Here is a 23,750-nt window from a genome sequence, read left to right as displayed (position 1 = left end):
TGGCTGGCTGTTTAGGAGTTAAGTGGTTAAAATACCAAGGTGGTGGGGTTAGTGCCACTGTACACCTTGCTTGATGTTTGCAGAAGTATGACTCCCCTCAAGCTGACTTTTTTTCTTCGGGACAACCGCGAGCTTCGATCAACTGGTAGCCAGGTGAAAATCTATTAGTAGGCCATGATCTACATTCTGATTTTATAAGAATACATAAGGGGTCACATTTATTTATTGTGGGCTTTTGCTGCTTTATTTTGTTTTCTGTGCTCATGAAAATCTGGCTAAATCAGTGTCTTAAAATGGCCTTTTGTGCCAAATGAGATTTGCTATTATTAAACAGTCTCTTAGCCTGTATATGGTATATTATAGTGATGACAACATAACATTTTGGAATTTGTAACTAATGCAGCGCTGCCATGTCTATGGGCGATAGCTTTTGTTCAAAGTGCTATTATTTACATTTTCGTGTATAACAGGGAAATGGGGCATGTTTAAAAGGGTACGGGCAGCCATTTAGAGGTACTGGTAGCTTAGTTTTTTTTAAAAAAAAAAAAAGCAAAAGCATCTCAATGTATCCTTTACACAAGAAAGGGTATTGCATGCCTCACTAAAATATCCATGATGTTCATAATGCAGTGTGTGGTATTGTATGTTCCTTAATTTATGAAGGCTGCACATTTTTGATCAAAGTATTTACAATCCCTGTTGCTTTTTTTAAAGCATTATAATCCATTCACTTTGTTGTTTTCATCACTTGGGAAAAAGCTCAGTGACTGTTCTGCTTGACATCTCCATATGACGACAATCCATCCTTGAGAACCCACTATTTATGCTGACCCTTGTCCAACAATGAACCATTCTCTGCATATTAAAATCAAAATGGCTTGTTTCAAAACCCCACTGACTGAGTGGAGACTTGGCCCTACAGAATATGTTGTCAGGCAAGCAATCCCGTGGATAGTAAAACATTGCTCAGATACTTGTAGGAAAAAATATGGTTATATTTTCAGCTTAGTTTCTCACAATGCAGTATAAACCTGATTGTTCCCTGGAAAAAAGATACGTTTGGGCTGATACACACTGTGTCATTGTACCTTTGTTCTGCCTTCTGTTTTTATGCCTGTGTTATAGTTGGTTATTAAATATAATGTTGCTCTACCCGCCCGTAGAGAATAATATATCCTCAGGTTTACATCTTGTTATTCCACATTTCACTATTTTGGGATTTATAGCCGTCTGAAAACCCTAACCTAACTAACAAAGGATTTCATAGAGAGTCGGACTGCTGTGCGATTCCATGGAGAAAAGAAGGCAGCAGCTTGACTTATGGTAAAATATATATATATATATATATATATATATATATATATACACATTCAAAGTCCTAGCGCACACCATCCATGAGAGATTCCAATGATAAGTCACATACCTGGGTGCTACGCTGAAAATAGCTGCATTATCCAATTTCCACTGACAAAGGTGCACACCAGGATTTTTCAATTTAAAACTCCATGTTTATTAAATAGATTTAAAACAGGAACCGGCCAACGTTTCGGTCATTTTCTAAGACCTTTATCAAGACCTATATATATATGTGTGTGTGTGTGTGTGCAGGTCTGTCCTAACTAACAACACAGAGGGCCATACCCCATGTGAATATCTGCTACAACTTTTGGAACTCATACTCACATGTAACTACTTCTGTTTTCAGAACTCTTTCTATTTACAAATTTCTGGCACAGCTATGAGCAGTGCACTTGCACCCTCATATGCTAATCTGTATATGTTAGCATTTGAAACTACACATATAACACCACGGGTGCCACTAAGGGCCACGGACTGCCTACCTTTAAATGCATGGCCATTGACCATTGGGGTGGTGACAGCGACACTGCACTTCTACGGAGAGAATCCCGGTGGATTCACAGATTGAACACTTTGTCCCCTCATCAGGCATCAGTTGCAAACTCACTGAACAGTTATGTCCTATGTGGACCCCCATAAAGTTGCTGACTAACTCAGAGTTGAAAAGCAGGTAGTTGTGGAAGGAAGTCTGTTATGTTAGACATCCACTCACTCCAGCCTTTGTAGAATACATGTGTGGCTAACTAACTATATTAGAAACATTATTTTATTTTGCACAGTCTATCTATTTACCCAGTTTTTATTTTTACAATGAACGGTTCCTTTCAACAAATAATCAAAGCATGTTCTCTTTGCTACATATAGGAGAACACATCTTTATTTTTCTGACATCTGCTTCTATCCTGACAATCAGTGTTCCCTCCCAATTCTTTTTGGTTGTTTGCACACTTTAAAAAAAAAAATGTTTCTCTGCGGGGGAGAGGGGGATGCCCAAAATGCTAAACTATGTGTTTTCTCACAAGATTCTTTCTGTGCTAGCTTCAGAATTTTTGTGTGCGTGCACATGAGCACAAAGCTTAAAGTGAACATTGCTTGCACTCCAGTATTAGTCGGGTCACAATTTTTAAGACAAATCTCTTCACTACTAATGGAGAGTTGGAGGGCAGAAAAAGGGGGGAAAGATTACAAACAGCCACCCTTTCAACAAGCAACTTACTAAAAGATAAAAGATAGAATATAAAGATAGAAAGATGTTTTGTCTTCTATAATGTCAGTCTACTCTATGGGCTTCCTGACAGTTTAATCTCTAGAACCATTTATTTCCTGTTCTATTCATGGATTTCATCTGTTAGTTTTCTGCTCACAACAGTGTCTTGGTCAGGTTTTTTTTTTTTTTTTTTTTTGAGGTTTATTAGACCTTTGTAACTCTCTAAGATAATTAAGGGGGCATTTAGGAACAATAGCTTCAGAGAACTTTAAGGGCATTAAATGGCACACTGGATGTTTTGTCGCCCATGTTAAATCTGTGCTACTGCGAACGATATAACCTCCATAGTTTTCTTCCTACAAGCAGTAATGGGAAAACCCTGTGGGAAAAAATACACTTTGCTACTGCTTCCTAACATAGCCCAAAGTTTCCTTGTGAGATTTGTATGTTTTCCCACCGGCAGTAATGTGCTGATGGCAAATCATACATAAAGAAACTATTGACATTTTTCACCCTCAGTAGCGCATATTTACCGTGGGTGATAAAATTTCCCATGCGCCAATGTCCTAAAACCCAAATTTCACAAATCTATGTAACTTTCCATTCAACCTTTCCACTACTATTCTCTCCCTGCACCTGACTTTGTTCTTACCTTGATGCACATGGGGCTGATTCTCGGCCTTCATATAGGTGCAGTCTGAGAATTCACAAATCAGTGGGCATCAGCTCAGGTGTATGGCACCTGGAGCCACAGTGTCAGCCCACCTATACACGCTGGGCAAGAAACAGCCCCATGTGGCATTAGCCTTAGTTTCAGCAGTTTGTCAGTTGGATAAACTTATACACACTGTAAACAGTCCTCAGCATTGAGAAGAAAACTGTACTACTTTATTATTCAATAATAATACAATTATTATCATGTTTGAATATATTTACATTCTATATTTTCATTGTGCTTTCAGAATTGGCAAAGGATTTCAAGGTGTGATGAAAAGGTGGGGGTATAAAGGTCAGCCAGCCTCTCATGGGCAGACCAAAACACACCGGAGACCTGGAGCAATTTCTTCTGGAGTAAGTTAATTTAATCATATGTTTCACTTAAATCTTTAATAATTGGCTTAGTGGGTGTCCGTCATTATTCACTAGTCCCATTTATATTTACAACCTTTCTTTTAGACTGTTGCAAGTTTTCGCTACTTTTCTCTCTGTGCTTGTACAACTTCAACATTATATATCTTTCTGTCCTACTGCCCAGAGCTTTAAAATAGGCAACATTTAGTTAAAAGTACTGGGAGATGTTTTTTTCTGTAAATTGTATGATTAATTTAGTGGTATTTCTTTGTGAAAGGATCCAGCTCGTGTTTTCCCTGGAACAAAAATGCCTGGAAGAATGGGTAATATTTACAGGACATCATATGCCCTCAAGGTATGTTTTCCCTTGTTCACGGAAAATCTTTGTAAATGAAATTGTAGTTAATTCATAGAGTCCTCTTCTTTAACATCACAAAGGCCATCAAAATGGATCATTTTAGCATTCATGGCTGTGCCTGAGGGTCAGCATTCCTTCTAATTTTTTATTGCCTGCATACGCATTTGGTAGGACATTATCTTAGAACACAGACATAAAGAAATAGTGAAATGCTTACCACAAACAGATCAATATTGAAAGCTTTTCCTCACTTTAAAGGGCTCCTGTTCCAATAAAACCAAAGGTACATGCAAATACAGCCCGCACTCTAGTTGGGGGGGGTGACTTTTTTTTTTTTTTTAAATTTCCTTCTGCCAGCACAAGGACACCTGCAACGTGACGGAGCTCCTGGTTTGAGCGGCCATGTTGGGGCACATATATTCGCATTATGAATGCATGTTGCAGCTTGCATACACGTGATGTCAGAAGTTCATTATGCGCATGCACTCTTCACACCAGGATCTCCCTTGGTGCCAGCATCCGAGAGTGAACGGGCCAATTTAAACAAAAAAAAAACTACTATTACCCCTAAATGGAATGCGGGGTCTATTGGCGGTGGAAATAAAATATTTTCAGGCAAAAGATGCCCTTTAAAGGAGAGGGAAAAGAAACAATCACTGGTGAGTGCCAAAAGTTAGGCACCTCCTAGTGATTGTATACACGTACCTAATGCCCAGCACTCGGCTGAAAATAGCCCTGGCCCAGTGTTTCTTCAGTGAGCACCACAGAGCATCCTCTCCCTGCTTCGCCTTTCTTGGTGCAGGTGCACATGCGCAGTAGAGTGAAAACCCGAACTTTAACAAAATACCAGCTTTTTCACTCTACTGAGTGTTCATGAGCCTTGGGATTTTGGAAAGAGAAGAAGTAGAAGAGGATGGGTCATTGAGAAGAACCCTGGGTTGTAGGAATTTTCTGGAGCACCAATCCATGGTATCCGGTAAATGATTACAAACACTTGGGGGTGCCTAACTCTTGGCACCCCCCCCAAGTGATTGTGACTTTTGTTCTCTTTTAAGTATAATTTTTCGTACGCTTATGTTATTCATATTAATGTTGGGATTAGGGATGCACTGAATACAAGATTCAGCCAGGATTCGGCCTTTTTCAGCAGGATTCGGATTTGGCTGAATCCTTTTGCCCGACTGAACCCGAATCCTAATTTGCGTACGCAAATTAGGGGTGGGGATGGAAATCGTGTGACTTTTTGTCACAAAACAAGGAAGTGAAAAATGTTTCCCCTTCCCACCCCTAATTTGCATATACAAATTAGAATGCAGTCCAGATCTGAAGCTTCTATCTGAATCAAATCGAAACTCCAAATCCAATCCAAAGTTATTTGCCTTAAAGCTCTGAACAACATATATCGTCAAGGGATACTTTTTATTTTCATATTTGAATTTGCAGATTAAGCTTTAAGTATAGGTACTGTATTCAGCTTAATCTTTAAGGGCAATTAGGTTCATACCTAATTGAATGTTTCTGCCCATAATATGATTTTGTTTATTTTTGTTTCTTAGGTTTGGAGAGTAAATACAAAGCATAATATTATTTATGTCAATGGTTCTGTTCCAGGACATACCAACTGTTTAGTAAAGGTAAGAAACTTTGGCATTATGACAAAATGCTATCTCTGCAACACTTAGGGAGTTATTTACGAAAACTCAAATTTTCTCATTTTTTTATTAAAACTAATTCGACCATACACAATTTAACCTTATTTCTCAATAAAATAACAAAAAAATTTGCTGCTGGAAAAAGCCTCAATAAAATTGTGAAAAAATTCAAATCAGACTGATTTGACATCTGAAAACTCCAATTGTAAAAGGGACGTCTGCCATTGACTTCTACGTGACGTTGACAAGTTTGCGATGTTGAGAATTTTTAGATTTGGACTTTTAGCAGCCTCGGGGTATAATAAATCTAGAAAAAATTGAGTTTTCTTTTCCAATGAAAACATGTTTGTTGTTATATTTATAAATGTAATTTCTATTGACAAGGGTATCTGTTTAACTGTTTATATTATCTGTAATGCTCTGCAGTGGTTCTGAGCCCTGAGGCAGTGTAGCAAAAGCCAACTGATTCACAGATCTGGAGCAGAACAGACCTGCTACATTGTTTCAAGAGTCAGAACTTGACAAACCACATGTACGACTCCTACAATTTACAAATAACTTTAAAACCAAAGGGTTTCACTTTTAAATTAACTTTCAGAATGTTGTAGACAATTTGCAATTAGACTTCTTTTTTATTTTTTTGTAATTCTTAAATTATTTAGTTATTTGTTCAGTAGCTCTTCAGTCTGGAACATGAGCAGGATTCGGTTGTTAGGTTCCAATTTACCCTAGCAACTAGGCATTGGTTTGGATAGCAGACTGGAAGATTAATAGGAGAGAGTCTAAGTAACTTAAGTTAAAAATAAGTAATGGCTATTTTTTTGCCACTCTTCCATAAAGCCCAGCTCTATGGAGTGTACGGCTTATTGTGGTCCTATGGACAGATACTCCAGTCTCTGCTGTGGAACTCTGCAACTCATTCAGGGTTACCTTTGGTCCCTGTACTGCCACTCTGATTAATGCTTTCCTTGCCTGGTCTGTGGGTTTTGGTGGGCGGCCCTCTCTTGGCAGGTTTGTGGTGGTACCATGTCAGAAAAGCTGTGTTTATACTGACAGATCATGTGACACTTAGAATGCAAACAGGAGGACTTCATTTCACTAATTCTGTGACTTTTGAAGGTAATTGGTTGCACCAGAATTTTTTAGGGGCTTCATGGCAAAGGGGGTGAATACATATGCACATCGCAATTTTCAGTTTTTTAAATTCTATTTTATATATATTTTTCTCATTTCACTTCACCAACTTAGACTATTTTGTGCAAATCCATCACATATAATAAGATTAAGAATCATTTAAATTACAGGTTGGAATGTAACAAAAATAGGTAAAAAGCCAAGGCAGTGTAGAATGGGTCCCAAAGACCTTTACTTTAAGGGCAACTCGAGATACTGGGCTCCCAGATGTCCAGTATTATACAGTACATGAGTTTAGCCAATCCAGGGTCCTTTTGTATAGGTTGTCAACCTTCGAAAAGAACTTCTTGTATCCTGATATTTTAAGGTTGGGCGTGTAACTCGCACACAGTAGAACTTTGATGTTACGTCCCAGAGTTAACGCCATTTTGTAACCACTCCATTCAGTCAAGCTGTGGATTTTTTTCCTAAATTTAACCGTTTTCCAGAATTTAAGCTGATTTGATGCGGTCATAAGGGTTTCTATTGTAGTTCATATAGGTTGAAAAAGTGAACGGTCTATTAAGTTTACCCCTTCAGTGTTCTTTCCAACCATCAATCAGTTGTGTGCCTCTCTTCCTCTGTAAATATTTACATACAAATGCGCACAAATATACATAAGTTGGGTGAGGGTGGCACTTTTGTTTCTATAGTATACAGTGAGTTATGTGTATTATTAATAGTAACAGCGTATTGATCCTTATTTTGCATTTCAGGAAAACGTAGAGTAGCTGATACCATACCTGAGAAAAAGATAAGTCCAAAAGCTCATGTTCTACCAAACTACCCAAAATAGGTATCACTCTACGTCAGTGATATCATTAAGCACCAATTATATGTATTTAAATTAAAAAATTTTTGTGACACCTATATTAAGAAATGTGTTTTCCTTCTTTCTGTCCTTCTTTGCGAATAAAAATTTGCCTGTCGCAATGTAATTTTCTTTACTAGGCTTTTATTGCATTGTGACTCTTAGGGGGTTATTTACTAAACTCCGAATGCAAAAATCACGAAAAAGTTTTTGATTTTTTTGTTATAAAATCAGACTTTAAAAAAAAAAAAAAAATCACAAATTTTTCCAAATTTATTAAACCCTGAGGATGGAAAAGTCTGAATCTGAAAATCCGGCATTTCAGACCTGTCGAGGTTGCATATAAGTCAATGGGAGATGTCCCAATGATTTTTTGATGTGCGCTGGGTTTCATGCAATACCTTGTGAAATTCGTGAAAATCTGATGAAAGAATCGTGAAAATTTGTACCCGCAAAGCAAATTTTTGGGAAAATGTAATAATAAATAAGCGTTAAAAACCTGAGTGGATTTGATCGGAGTTTGTAGCAGAAAATATTGAGGTAAATTCGGACTTTGATAAATAACCCCCTTAATGTGCATTGCGAACCTTTGACACCTACTTTAAAGTTTAGTAAAATATTTTATTTAAATGGTTTGCAATTGAGAAATTTACATTTGCAAACTTTGCGAGGAAGTTGTTGGAGTCTTTAATCAGTTTGCGAACATTGTGCGCTAATGAAACATTACATTGCCCCATTTGCATCTTAACTTGTGGGCTGTAGAGTCTGCTGCAGTTATTTGTTTCTTTTCCAATGTTTTTTCCATCCATGGCAGATCTTGTCAACAGAAGCAGCAGGTACATTGCTCAGCGTGTCACGTTGGAGGCAGGTTTACTGTGGGCTGGGTTCAGATTTAGATGACAAAAAGGAATATATATCACATTTTCCTCTTTTTTTTTTTTATATAAACTTTATTTATGAGTAGAGTAAACATATTTTCTATGGAAAAAAAAGGAAAATGTACAGACTGCAAGATTAAAATATATTCCTTTTGTCAGCTCACACTGAGTCTTAAATGTTTTATGCTGTGCATGCCAGGGTTCTCTTTCATTTGCCCTGTTGCTGAAGTCCTTCCTCTGTGTTTTGGAGCTCATTCTGTTTATCTAGTATAAAAGTGGTGTGAACACATTTGGCATTCTGCAAGCTTTCTAAGCTCTCTTTTCAGAGACAGGCTATTTTGTATTGGCATTAGGGATCCTTTCTAGTAATCCATAAAATACATTCAACGGGCTGCTACACTACATTCAGCACTTTATAGCTGTCCTTTCTGTGATTCTGCACAGCTTTATCTTATTTCCTTTATACGGGACTGTGTATTGCAGCAAAGTCTCCAGTTTGAAATTGGTTGCTTTGTGTGAGTTTGCAATTTCTATTAAGATACGCCGCAAGAATTTAAAATTTCCAATCTTCTGTCAACGTTTCTCTTCTTTATTATAAGGCTTCTTGGCAGTATAAGATGCATGCTTTGAGAAACATCTTTCGTTTTGACATCTAGGTTAGACTTTTTCCTTTTACCACTTTTTTTTCAGTTCTTTCATACCTCTGCGTATTTTCAAAATGACAGCCCCACCCTGTACCTTTCCCTTTCATATAATGACCTGTTAACACCAGAGTGTCTGGCAGATCCTTTAAAGCTATTTTAGAGAAACTGCTACTTAAAGGAGAACTAAACCCTAAAAATGAAAATGGTTAAAAATGCCATATTTTATAAACTGAACTTATGGCACCAGCCTAAAGTTTCAGCTTCTCAATAGCAGCAATGATCCAGGACTTGTCACAGGGGGTCACCATCTTGGAAAGTGTCTGTGTTACTCACATGCTCAGTGGGCTCTAAACAGCTGGGCTCTAAAGAAGCTAAGTTTCGGGGTCATTGCAAATGATCAAGCAGAAAATGAGGTTGGCCTGTAATATACGCTGATGCTACAAGGCTGATTATTAAATTCTGATGCCAATTGCACTGACTTCTGAGCTGACATTATCTGTATTCATAATTAATCATAGTGTATATACAGAATGGAAATGTCCCAATATCAGGCCATTATGAGTTAGTCCCTAAGCTCAGTAAGTGTGCAGTGAATCAGTAGAAAAGTAGATGTGGAGCTACTGGGGCATAATTGGAGACACAGATCTTCCCTGCTTACAGGGCCAGATTTACATAGCGGGCACCCCTAGGCCCGCTGTCGTTCATCGTCCTTGTCCCCTCCCTTTTATTCACTCAAATTTTAATCAATGGGGAAATTTAGAAAAAACTATAGTATTTCTTCGCATCCCCAGTGTTTCTGAACCAATGTGCGTGTGGTTGGCAGCATGCCGCCCCCTAGAATCCTGCCACCTAGGCCCGGTTCTTAGTGGCCTCTCCACAAATCCGGACCTGCCTGCTTAAGGGCTATGGTTGGAAAATCGCAAAAAAGAGAGCACTCGCCCACTTTTTGAGGAAGTGGTGTGAGGCCATGAAACGCGTCAAGCGTGGGGTTTTGATGCACTGTTTGCTAAGCTTTGATTCTTTTTATGTAACCAATTCATTAATACACTTCAGCTTTTAAGACCCGATACTACCTGGTGCTCCGTGGAAAAGTTACTAATTAAGGACTATGGTTAGTTACCTTGGGCTGGTACAGAAGCCGAAAACATACAACATTTCTAGCTACTTCATTAATTAAGCTTTAGTTCTCCTTTAATCCTTTAGTGACCATGGCAAGGTTAAATATTAATTGGATATCAATATATTTCTTTGTTTTGAATGGCTTTATAATTTAGTAATGCCATAATCTGACATCCTTGTTTATAGGCTAATTCTATATTTATATATTAACTGAACAAATATTAAGCAATGAAAAATTCATGTGAACTTTACAAACTTTTAAAGGTCAGTGTAGTCATTTCATACACTATGTCTCTTTTGTAGGAATGTGTATGGGATGTATAAAGCAGTGTAACCAATTCTTAAATTCACAGCAAAAACTATGCATTATTTCTCAGATTTAGCTTTGGCATCTATAAGCAATTTATGCATACAATTTACAGCAATATTTGGAGGATTTTAGCTTGGTAAACCAAAACAGACCCTTTAATGTTGTGTGCAACAAATTTGGCTGGCCATCATGGAGACATTGCTGATAAGTGTCCTGATTTCTTTTTTCCCTTCAGTCTTTCTTTGTCCATACTGACTAACTTAAAGGACAAGGAAAGCATTTGAGCATGCTCCACAGTCTTGGTCTTGGGGAAGGAGAGGTGAATGTAGGTCAGCGCTTTTTCTGAAACTGTGTTGTTTGAACTGGAAAAGGGCTGGAAATAGAGGGGAATGAATATCACTGATTCTAGCACTGAAGGTATGCCTTTCAATTCAGGTTAACTCTTGAAATAGCCTTTCCTTGTTGTTTAAGGTCAGCACTTTGTAATAAAGCATTGTATTAATAATAGATTTACCATACTTTTCAATTATGCAAACCAATGACTCGGGTATGAAAATCCTTTAACAATAGTTTATGTAAACTGTAATATTGTTATTGAGGCTCAAAAGTGCAGTTAAACCCCATAAGCCTAGGCTATATGTATATTTCATGTAATTATTACTAGTTTTTTCCTTTAGCTGCTGCATATTGGATGCTGGATGCCTTAAAGAATTGCAATCATGTGAAATCTAACATTTCCTGATGCCTTGTTAGTGGTGTAGCCAGACTGAGCAAAATTACACAAGCTGTTAGCTGTCACAACAATATTTTGCTGCTTAGGGGTGCTCTGTGGGCTAATATTTATTTCATTATTTTCTTACACAGAAGACAGCTTGCAATTCCCTCCTGTCAAGCCAGTTTACTTGAGCTGCGGTGCAATGGAAATAAAAAGAAAGAACATGCTTGCTTTCACTTCCATGCGTGCTAACATTACTGATCCACAGAATCAAATCATTTAAAGTTTTTCAATCTGCTTTTTCCTCAGTAATGAGTTTTGTGGCAGCACAATACCTAGTAAACCTTTAACATAACCTGTGCTTGTTACAATTCATTTATAAGCCAAGATCCCGCTGGCCAGTTCACACACTATATCAATCCGATGTTAAATATAGCTATTAACTTGCAGATTACAAAACAAAGGCTGAGAGAGTTTGTGATTTAAAAACTGCCAGTGAGTTTGTAAAGTACGTAGCCATTATATATGATGTGAATGTTTAACAGGTTAGCACTATATAATAATGGCATTGAGAAGTGGTAGAGAGGGTACATTGAAATTTTGCAACATTTTTCAAATGCATATCCAGAAAGTTTAGAATTACAGAGAGGCCATCTCCCATACACTCCATTTTATCCAAATAATCCAAATTTTAAAAAATATTTTTTCTCTGTAATAATAAAACAGTAGCGTGTACTTGATCCAAACTAAGATATAATTAACCCTTACTGGAAGCAGAGCCAGCCCAGTGGCTTTATTCAATGTTGACATGATTTTCTAGTAGATTTATGGTAGAATGATCCAAATTATGTTATCCTGAAAGACCCATGTCCTGGGCATTCTGGATAACAGGTCCTATACCTGTATCAAAAAGTGATATTAGAACCTGCACTGTAATAACCTGCCTGGAGTTGAACCAGGGACTTGGTGTTTTTGTGTTGTCTGCATTGCCGCTGCTCTATGTGAGCAGAAAGCTATGGCCCTTGGTGACTCTTATTGCTTCCCATATAATTGCAAGTAGGCTTGGCTTGTTTTACCTGTTGTCAATCAGGCCACAGGTAATCTGTGTAAATCATTAAGCTATATATACAACCCCCTGCTCTGCACTGACTCATTGCCCAGTGTTAATTAATCCTGTTAATTGACTACTGACTGACCTTGACCCTTGCTGTTCTGCTGCCTGTAAGGACTTCTACTATTCTATTGGATCTCGTTACTGTAAAGCAAATCTGTTTTGTTTGGTCCTGGCCTGTGACCTCGAATCCGCTTCTGCTTCCTTATTGGAACTGTATTGTCTGTTTGGTATTGACCCAGCCTGTCCCTTGATCACGCTCCTTGTTCCCTGTCCTTTCTGTATACATTACGGTTCCCTTGCTTGCCCAGAACTCTCTCACTGGTTCAGCACAATCCTTTTTCAAGGATTCTTTAATGGACCGAAATGTCCTGGAGCCAGCCGGTGCCAATAAACCTTGATTTTATTCCAGTTAGCTAAAACAATGAGTCTTAACGTGTTTCGTATCTAGAGATACATAATCAGAGGTACCTATGATTATGTATCTCCAGATAAGAAACGCGCTAGTCCTTATTGTTTTAGCTAACTGGAATAAAATCAAGTTTTATCGGCACTGGCAGGCTCCAGGAGTGCGGGTTCATTTCAGGTAGTGCTGGTTCTGATATCACTTTTTGATATATACCACATCAACATGCAGGCACTGAATGAACTGATTTATCGATAAATAGGCTCAAATCAGAGAGCTTCGCCTATTTGGCCCCATGTCAATTGATAGGTCATAACAGACAGCATCAGTCTGATAGATAATTAGCAAACCAGCATATGCCAGTAGAGATTCCACCTTGTGTGACACTAGCCTAAACATGGATTAATGCATGAACTGTGTTAATTGATAAATGTTTTGAAGCTTTGCGTCCTTTTTTTTTTTTTAACAAGACTTCCAAGGTATTTGAAATTGTGATAGGGATCTTAACACAGATATTGGCAGTGGCTACACTGCAGAAAACCTCAGTACAAAAAGACTTCAGAATAATCCACAGTGTATAGATCCAGAGCACAAACAGCCTTTTGGAAACTTCAAAGAAAATGTGTGTCAGAATTAAAGTCCAGAGCAGGATTTATGTGTACAAGGACAGCAGTATTATTCCATAATCCTCTTCTATCTCAATGGCCTTGGAATATGTCTGAGACCTGCTTTTATAGTACCATCCAGTAGTATTCTATTTGTTTCAGTTTCATAGGGAAATGGACATGAATTATCAGCCCTCTATGAGCCAGTAAGCTTGATGTGCTTTATTACGTGCCATCAGAGGATTTATACATTGCACACACACAGGGGGATGAATGGAAGGGACTTTGTTTCTCTGTTCCCAATTACTGGGTTTGTTCATTTTAGTGCTCTACCAAACATTTAACTCTGTCTGTTATCCCTTTATTTACTATAAATGTGTGTAAATACAGCAGTGAAAATAAGTATTGAATATATTAACGTTTTCTTCAGTAAATATATTTCTAATGAGGCTATTGACATCCACACACACAAAGAACTCAAAACAAATAATACATTTTTCTTAGCAAATTAGACAAGAAAAAAATGAATTAAACAAATTAAACCTTGACCGTGTTACTGCCCTCTCACTGCCACTGGATGAGACGTGGCTAAATTAGGAGAAAGACTTTGCTACAATTAAAGATGCAATGAATGATCAGCTTGTGGCAAATTGAACCATTGGCAATGAGTCCTGAGTGGAACCTGTGACACAAGACCATTCCCAAAGCAGTCGATGTTCTAGGATTAGGATCTTATCAAACACTTCATCATGATAAAACAAAAAACTGTTTCTCCTGGTGAATGTCCACCTTTTGTTATGAGTTAAAGGAGAAATAGGCCCAGGAATTAAATATAGGTAGAAGTGCCAAGCCTAAAGGTTCACAATCTCTCTAACATCAATGACTTTAACATTGTGCACAGGAACTTTCCATCTTGGATTTTGTTAGGAATGTCAGTGACGTGCACATGCTCAGTGTGGTCTGAGACGCTGTTGAGAAACCAAGTTCATGGGCTGTTCTAAATCATAAATGCTGATGAATGCTGATTTTCAAATTTTGGTGTTTCTTAATTAATGACTAATTAGCCTTGTGACATTTATATTCTATATACAGTATATTGTAAGTCAGTCCCTAAGCTCACGTAAGTGACAGAAGCACAAAATATGGGTTTGAATCAGCAGAAACAAATTTGGAGAATTCTGGGGGGATATTCCAAGTCACAGATCTCCATTACGAAAGGGCTGGTAAAGAAGCCCAAAACACAAACTACAACATTTCTGTCCTACTTCTTTTTTCTCCTTTAAAGGAGTTTTTGACCTTCCAAACACTTTTTTGCAGTTCAGTTGTTGTCAGATTGTTCCCCAGAAATAAAGACTTTTTTCGATTACTTTCCATTTTTTATTTTTTACAGTTATTCCAAAGTCTAAGCTTGAAGTTGAATGTCCCTGTGTCTGGTGTTTGAGTCTGACAGCTCAGTAATTCAGGTGCAGACTCTAAAATGTTACAGTTTTGCAACATTTAGTTGATACATTTCTCAGCAGCATCTCTGGAATATTCGCAACTATTGTATCAATTTTAACAGTTGCCTTTAATGAAACCTAGAGATTCTGCTCAGCAGGGGCAAAGATAAGAAATGTATCAACTAAACGTATCAATTTAGAACAGTTTACAGGGTTGGCGACCCTCCCTCCCAGAGCTGCTTTAAAAGGTGAAAAATTATAAACACAACTAAAATGATGATACTTCCAAAAATTCTTTACTTAATGAGAACAATTCCAATGAGAGTGAATAAAGAGATTCTTAGAAAACTTCAAGAGACATTCCACAAATTTATATGGAATAGTAAAATTCCAAGAGTTAACAGAGATCTTATGTATAGATCAATGGATCAAGGGGGTATGAGCGTACCGAATATGCTCAAATATATGGAGGCATCTATAGCTGAAAATATAAAACTATGTTGGGCATCGAACGTTCAAAAATCATGGATAGAAACTGAAAGAACATATGTTTCTGGTAATAATTTTTATAATTTGTTGTGGGCAATTGCTTTGTATCAGGACCTTCAATTTTCTGCTTTAACAACCACAAATCATGTGTCAAGTGTGGAAAGACATCTCCCAAAAGAACAATTGGTGGAAAGTTCAAGTTTTAGAGATTCCCATAGCAGCTATACAACTTATAGCAGATATAACCACCCTAAATAATATCTGGTCATTTCAAGAAATTAAGGAGACATATGTCATTTCAAAACATGATTTCTTTCTTTATTTACAATTGAGACATATAATTCAGCCACACTTTCAAAAGAAAGAGAACTCATTTTCCCCCTTTCAAAAATTTCTAGATGTTCAAGCTCCTACTATAAAGGGACTTTCCTTCTGTTACAAATTATTTAATAACAATATGGAGAAATCTTCTTCCTTTCTTGAATGAGAAACAGATCTTAACGTCATATTTACTCAAGATCAATGGGAAGAGGCTATGAGATTGCCAAAAAAAGCATCACATTGTATAAATCATGTAGAATTAAGCAGGAAAATTCTTCTTAGGTGGCATTTAACTCCACAAAAATTGAGCAAAATGAATGTGACTACAACAAACATATGCTGGAGAGGCTGCGGTCTTCCGGCGGGTAGTTTTCATATGTGGTGGTCGTGTCCAGTAGTCGTAGAATTCTGGAAAGAGGTAGAAACTTTAATACAAAAGGTATTGAAATTACTATGCCCTATAACTTCTGCTCTAGCTCTCTTGAATATTGATATCTGTAGAATTTCTAAAGACTCTGTAGCAATACTTTTACATATACTAACAGCAGCTAGATTTACAATAGCAAGGAATTGGAAATCTCCAGTGCAACCACGTATTTATGAAGTAATAGAAAGGGTTAACAACCAGATTTATTTGGAACAATTGTACCACAGATTTATTTCTAAAAAGGGGAGTCCAGAAACACAATGGTTGGCCTGGTTGAACACGATGGAGAAAAGGACACATCATAATACAACGTAGTTATAGTAAAGAGCATAGATTCTCATCGTAGATAATAGGAAAGAGTAAAAAGGAAGGCTTTGCACAAACTTATTGCATTGCAATGTTATAATATCGTTTTTATGTATTGATACTGGTAATATTATTTCTGTGACATTATGGTAATTTATTGCTTCATTACCTGTTTAACAACTGCAATATGCTGTGTATTATGTTTAAAATAATAAAAAAAGATTTTGTTAAAAAAAAAAGGTGAAAAATTTACACTTTACACTTAAATATTAAAAAAACGCTGACACATAGAAATTAGAAAGTAATTGGAAAAAGTCATTATTTCTGGTGATCTATCTGAAAACAACTAGTTGTTTGAAGGTGAACCACCCCCTTAAGTTGCTGAAAGAGCACCAGATATAGATTGTTCTAAACTTTGCATTTTTATTTACAGGTGACGGACACAAAATTGCATGGGAAAACAGGCAGTGAAAACCTTCCCTTCCCTACATTTTTCGCTGATGGAGATGAGGAATTACCAGAAGATTTATATGCTGAAGACGTTTTCCAGTTCAGTGAACCCTCAGTTAAATATACTTGATGTTAGTTAATGATAATGGAAAGGTTATGTCATTATAAAAAAATGAATCAAGTCTAGAGATGGTTTTCAGCTTGTGAACAAACAAAAGGGCATCAACCAAAGGGGAACAAATGAAATACTCTGGCACTATTAGCAGTGTGTTTGTTCCTTAACAGCCATTTCCTTTGCATTGGTTCTGGATCTCGTAGATCCTTCTTTTTTTTTTTTAAATGTATTTGTATGCACTGTGTTCTGAACCCATTAAATGTTTCTGAAATATCTGATTTATTGAATAAATTCTCTGTTTCATAATGTGTTGTGTTTTGTATGTGTCCCTTGAAGTAGGCAGTTATACTTTTAACTGAATATTGTCATTGGTACCTCTTGTGAAATCCGCAGAAGCACTACAGCTTGTCATTGGTAATGATTTGCCTTAGAATGGCACCAGTTTCACAAAGAGCATGACATGGTAGAAAGGAAAACATAAAACCCATGTACTTAGTGAAAGAATTTAAGAACTTTCAGATATTACTTTAAGAATTTAAATTCTAGTTTGCCCAAATGGCCAAGCTGCTGTAATTTACTACTTATAATCCTGCATACCGTACTAATACAGATACTGGTTATAGCAGTTGCCAGTAAAGGCGGCCAATACTTTTGGCAGCTTTTATCAACCCGTGTATGGGGCCGTCTGACAGGCAGATGAATATCGGCCAGATGCCTGTGGGGCAAGAATCTCATCTGCTTGTAGATACAGTCCTCCCCCCAACAGCCTGTATCCCCAGCATTTGATCATGATTTGCCCTCACGGTGGGCATATCAAGGAACGATGCACTTGTTTGGCAACCTCACCAAAAAGCAGATCTTTCCATATATGGCCAATTTAATTTTATAACTATGGTTACGCTACTGAAGATATAATTTGCTTCCAAGGAAATTTCTCAATGCACACATTATTTTCATTATCAGATCTTTAAATGTCAGGAAGTGCCCTTCTCTGGAAAGTTCTTAAAGTAGAAGTAAAGTCAACAGTCACAGCGGGGGTACCAAAAGTTAGGCCCCCCCAGGGATTGTATTCACTTACCTCATATTCCAGGCCAGTGCTCCTATGATCAGAAAACATCCCCAGCCCAGGTTTCTTCTTAGTGATCGTCTTCCTCCTTCTTTCTTGCTCATGTCTTATATAAATACAAAGGATCATCAGTATTGACTTTAAGTTAAGTTTAATTTTTGCAAGTCTGATTTTTGAACCTTTTTTTCCCCTTCTCATAATTTCATCAATGTTGGTAGCTCCTGAGATTGCTTTAGGGGAGCAGCTAACAATTTTACATACTTTACACAGATTACATTTTTTTTAAAGCATTGCTTCTTATACAATTGTTTCACAGGAATTCTTGGCCAATTAATGAAGATAAGGCAGCAAAATATAAGGACATCACAAATTTTGATTGTTTATATATTTTCCATTTGTGCTGGTAAATGTCTTTCCATTCAGGGAGTGGTATAACTTGGCATCACTTAGCTTTAGCTTAGGTTACAAACTCCTGATGAGAAAAAACATTATGCATCCCACTAATTTATGCCATAAAAGCTGGCTGCTGTCTCTTGTACTACTCTGCTTTAAGTAACACTAATATGTAAATCACTAATAAGTAATCCAACCTGACCCAAAGTATTCCCGGTCAGAATAATATCATTATTTTCCATGTCAGTTATTTTGTTTTAGCGCTCTTACGTGAGAGCATGAAAAACCGTATATATATATATATCGCATTCATATGTTTTTTTTACGCAACTAACCACATTTTCGCCTGTTCCAAACGCAGCCCTCTATTCTATTGATAGCTGAACGTGCATCAAGCACAAGACAATGCAACATGCTGCGCCTAAACAAACGCAAATGGAGTAAAATGCAACTCAGAGCACATGAGTACAGCCAGGCAGAATATAATCGAGTCAATTAGCGATTGCGTTTATTTGAGCTCAAACCTGTGTTTAAAGAAATCACAGAAAAAAACCCAGTTGGTAAGAGGCCATTGCTAAGATTTGGTGTTGGTCTACTTGTATCAGTGTCTTGCATGTTCAGCATAGGCAGCCCCTTTAAGAAGTGGTTTACATTTAAAATGGGAGAGCTGAAGGTGCTGGTGCTGAAGGGGAAATGTGATTGGTATGGCCAAAACATGGCAGAATGAGTCGCATGACTGGGCAGTTAATATCAGTGGCTATACTATCTTTTGGAGGGACAGAGGCAATAGAAAAGGAGGATAGATTCACTGGTAAAGCCCCATCTAGAATGTGCCATACAGTTTTTGTCTCCAGCGCTCAAACAGGACATTATTGGATTAGAGAGGGTACAGAGAAGGGCAACTAAGCTGGTTAAAGGTATTGGAAATCTTAGCTATGAGGAAAGACTGGCCAAGTTGGGATTGTTCACGCTTGAGAAGAGGCGCTTAAGGGGTGATATGATAACTATGTATAAATATATATGGGGCTCATATAATAATCTCTCTGATGCTTTATTTACCAGTTGGTCCTTGCAGCAAACACGTGGGCAGAAGAAAGTAGGTTCCGTCTAAATATTCGGAAGGGGTTTATTATAGTGCGAGCTGTGAAGATGTGAAATTCTCTCCCTGAATCAGTTGTACAGGCTGATACATTAGATAGCTTTAAGAAGGGGTTGGAAGGCTTTTTAGGAAGTTAGGGAATACAGGGTTATAGAAGATAGCTCATAGTACAAGTTGATCCAGGGACTAGTCCGATTGCCATCTTGGAGTCAGGAAGGATTTTTTTCCCTTGAGGCAAGTTGGAGAGGCTTCAAATGGGGTTTTTTGCCTAGATAGACTTCCTCAAAGTTGTACTATATACTGTATGTTTAACGGGGATAAACTAGTGGAAACTGTTTTACAGTACTAAAATAACCTGCCTTGATATATCTAGTGGCTGCACATGGGAAGGGACATAATGTAATTTTATATTCTCCGTAAAGCTCATCACAGTGGGGCACTGATTTCATGTTCTCAAAGCACTTACTATAGTGATGTTTCAGAACTTCATTTTACATTCTTGATTGCATAGTTAATTAGAAACATCTGTGGCTGGTTCACCTGCTAATGTGCATGATTTTCTTTGCTTTTTCCCCATATATACTGTATAATATCTTCTATGAAATCTTTATATATAATATGTATATATTTTATATAGCTCATACCAGAACAGATTATTTAAGTAGGGTTTACATTCTTAGGGCTCTTACATACAGGCTTTCTTTCTGCATTTAATGCAGATTGGAACACTACTATTTGCAAATTGATTCCACTGTATTGTGCCTGACTGTACTCGAGTGCTCTGAGTTTTACTCCATTTGCATTTCAGTAAGTTTGTTTAGACACAGCATGTTCAGCCATCAATAGAATAGAGGGTTGCCTTTGGAATGAAGATCTAACTATGTAACACTTATTAGCACTGAGCAGCACGTGTTTTACAGGAAAATACTAGAACAGGCACATGTATAAAACTTCCCCCTATTGGCCCTAATAATCCTTACAAAATGGGCCTTTAATAAAACATTTGCATGTACCCGTTTTGACTTGAACAAAAGTATGTTTTCACCGAGTACATCTGAGCCATTGTAATCCATTTATCAGCGTTAACCTTGAATCAGTGCCACTTCTATAGAATAACAAGAATTTTAATAAAATAAAACGAACATTCACCACCAATTTAATCCTGATATTTTTTCAGACTTGAAAAAAAACAAAACTGGCCAGTCCCACAATTTAGGAACCTCATTTGTTTGTGACAATTAAAGCAAACCCGTCAGAATGGTGCCCAAAGATGATTTGTCTTTTAAACTATATGTACTATATGTACTCCCACTCCTCTCATGGAGAGCCTTCATTTAACTTCTCTTCAGGGTTCAGGCTAATTAGTAGAGTTGCAGTATACAAATCAATGGCAGAAGGTATCCAATGGCAGTCATAGAAGGTCACATTATATTGTGTTGTATTATTCATATCACTCAAATACTTATAAAGTTCTAACATACTCCATAGAGACTGATTATTTTAAAGGCATGTAATACAAGTATGTGACCTGTTATCCAGAATGCCTGGGACCTGGGGTTTTCTTGATAACAGATCTTTCAGTAATTTGGATCTTCATACCTTAAGTCTACTAGAAAATCATTGAAACATTAAATTAACCCAATGGACTGGCTTTGCTTCCAATAAAGATTAATTATATCTTCGTTTGGATCAAGTACAATCTACTGTTTTATTATTACAGAGAAAAAGGGAGACAGCTTTTTCGTAATTTGGAGCTTTCTGGATAACGGATCCTATACCTGTATTGGATAACTCCTCATGTTACATTTACCCCTACCCATTCTTTCAATAGAAAAGTTCAGTTTTATTCCAATGTCACTCAAAATTTAGTGGGGCAGGGGAGACATGGCTTAGATGATCTCAATTGGCTGAAGTCGTCCGAAGTTGCCTCACGAGCAATCAATCTGAGTGCCATCCCGCCGGCGATTTACATTCTAGCCATCGGGAAGGGGTTTAGAGGCGATAAGTTGCCCGAAGAAGAGGTGGTCACTGGGCAACTAATCTCCCCCAGTAGCCTGAAGCAAGACTTTCACTCCTGTTCATTTCTTCCTTCCCTGTACAATAATAAAACATCTTAAAATCACTAGCATAAATATGTTGCGAGAACTAATCCAAACATTGTTGTCTTGTCTCACCAGAAATGTCAGGCCCCTGACATTTTATTTTCATGAGCTTTCTGATCTTCTCATTCTCACGTCACTTGGCATTGGCATTTTCTTTCCCCAATACCGCCACAGCTTCTCATTTACTTTCAATTAAAGGAGCGGTTGAGTTTATCTATTCCCCTGGGCACCCATCCACTTGCTAAAAATGTTAACAGAGATTTTGGTAATTTAGGCAAATTAATATTTAACTACTGTGCTGCATATATTAAAAGGTTCTCACATTGTGACTGATGAGGCACACTACTTATTTGCCCATAGCATGCAGCTGGGATATTAATACTGTATTTATACAAAGACACTCCATCAATGTGCAGAGGGAAGAGAGGTGAAAACACATACAATTATAGGAGACCTAAAGCCTAATATACCAAATGGGTATAATGCTTTTAAGCAGCTCTATAATAGTACTGATAATAAGGCTGTCCATAGCAGCCCCCATCTTGGATCGAAAAAGGCAAATAACTCAAAAACTATAAAATATAAATAATGTAGACAAATTGCAAATGTCCTTGAATTGACATTCTATTATGTAATAAAAGTCACCTCAAAGTTTAATCTCCCCTTTAATGCAAGCCAGGGCAGATGAGAGCAAAGCTGCCTATCCCGCCTACCCCTAGTTCCGACCCTGGACAGGAGCAGTGTTGCTCTCTTTACCTCTGCATGATATCGCATTGCATTTTTATAGCATTTGTTGAGTATTTTGCTATCTTTGAGAAAGAAATGTGTATCGCAAAGATGTATCCTCATGCTTTAATATATACCAAAGTACCGCCAAAGGAAACAAGATTTAAAATACAGGAAGCCATTTTTCCATTATTCTTTTCAAACTACTGAGAACTTTCTTTTTCATTCATTGATCTAATGATGAAAACAATTCTGCTTGTGCCACAGCTTAAAGATTCCACCACAATCCTTCCTATTAATTCAAAAGAGGAGGAAGTTCCCGCTCCAGGGAGTTTTGTACAGTAAATGCGCTCATTATTTAATCAGCTGTACTGTGTCACAGCAGCCCATATTATGCATAGATTCCACATCTTTTATTCAGCATTATTACTTGTCAGCAGAATTGCACTACAAGACCCTTCACTTGATTCACTTCTCTCTCCCCTCCAGTCAATCTTAAACGCTGCTACCAGGATCCTCCTGCTCTCTCCTAAAAGGGAACCTGCTCAACCCCAACTAAAATCCCTAGAGTGGCTGCCTGTTAAGCAATGCAAAGCATTTAAAATCCTCCTACTAACATTTAAAGGTGTTCACTCCTCTGCTCCGCACAACATTTCTTCTCTTGTCTCACTGTACGTTCCTGGTCGTCTTCTCCACTCCTCTAAGGGCCACCTTCTCTTCACACCATCCACATCCACTGCCACCACTCGTCTCAAACCCTTCTATCTTGCTGCTCCTTCCCTCTGGAATTCCATCCCTGAATTCCTCCGTAAGGAAACCTCTCTCAATCTCCTAAAGAAAAAGCTAAGGGGGAAATGTAATTAAAGTCGCAAAGAGAAAAACAATTCGCACCAATAAGAATAAAAATCCACATCTCGCTGTGTAATATTGTTCCTTAAACTGTTATTGCATTGCAAATTGTAATTGAGCACTCTTAAGAAGTGCTTGAAGGTGTCGTAATCTTTTGAAATAAACATTACTTTTTCAGTAAGAAGTTATAGTACATTTACTGCGCATTTACTGCGCATTGGCACAAACTATAAAATTCGCAAATGGTCTTCCACTGTCGGAAGTGGTCGCTAAACAGTTTCCATGTTCACAAAAGCTATATTAAATTTGCACAAAGCAAAATTTGTTTGCGCAAACGCATTACTTTTCGCATTGCGAATAGTTTTTCCGTTACCGACTTTTATTACATTCTCCCGTAAGAGTCTACCTTTTGGAGCACTAGAACATTAGACTAATCCTGTCCCTACTGATTATGCCTTACCTTGTGCACTTCTTTATCTCCAATTTGTGCCTGTATGTTAGCCTCCCATCCACTTAGACTGTAAGCTCTACGGGCAGCTTCGCAGCACT

At 37.6% G+C, this 23,750-nt stretch overlaps 1 protein-coding gene across 2 annotated transcripts in view; it reads left to right on the top strand.

The window, feature by feature from the left end:
* mrpl3.S (mitochondrial ribosomal protein L3 S homeolog) overlaps positions 1–17,272 on the top strand; it is a 51,285-nt gene extending 34,013 nt beyond the window's left edge. Inside the window, 4 exon segments of one of the 2 annotated variants that reach the window (NM_001094699.1) lie at positions 3,529–3,637; positions 3,915–3,992; positions 5,552–5,629; positions 16,835–17,272. In NM_001094699.1, the coding sequence (NP_001088168.1) occupies positions 3,529–3,637; positions 3,915–3,992; positions 5,552–5,629; positions 16,835–16,981 (412 nt within the window). In that variant the 3' untranslated portion in view covers positions 16,982–17,272. 2 annotated transcript variants of the gene reach the window in all.
* The last annotated feature ends 6,478 nt before the right edge of the window (positions 17,273–23,750 follow it).

This window comes from Xenopus laevis, chromosome 6S, assembly GCF_017654675.1.
Source record: "Xenopus laevis strain J_2021 chromosome 6S, Xenopus_laevis_v10.1, whole genome shotgun sequence".
Lineage (NCBI taxonomy): Eukaryota > Metazoa > Chordata > Amphibia > Anura > Pipidae > Xenopus > Xenopus laevis.
Note: the sequence above shows the minus strand (reverse complement) of the source record. Positions and strands in the feature narration are given on the sequence as shown.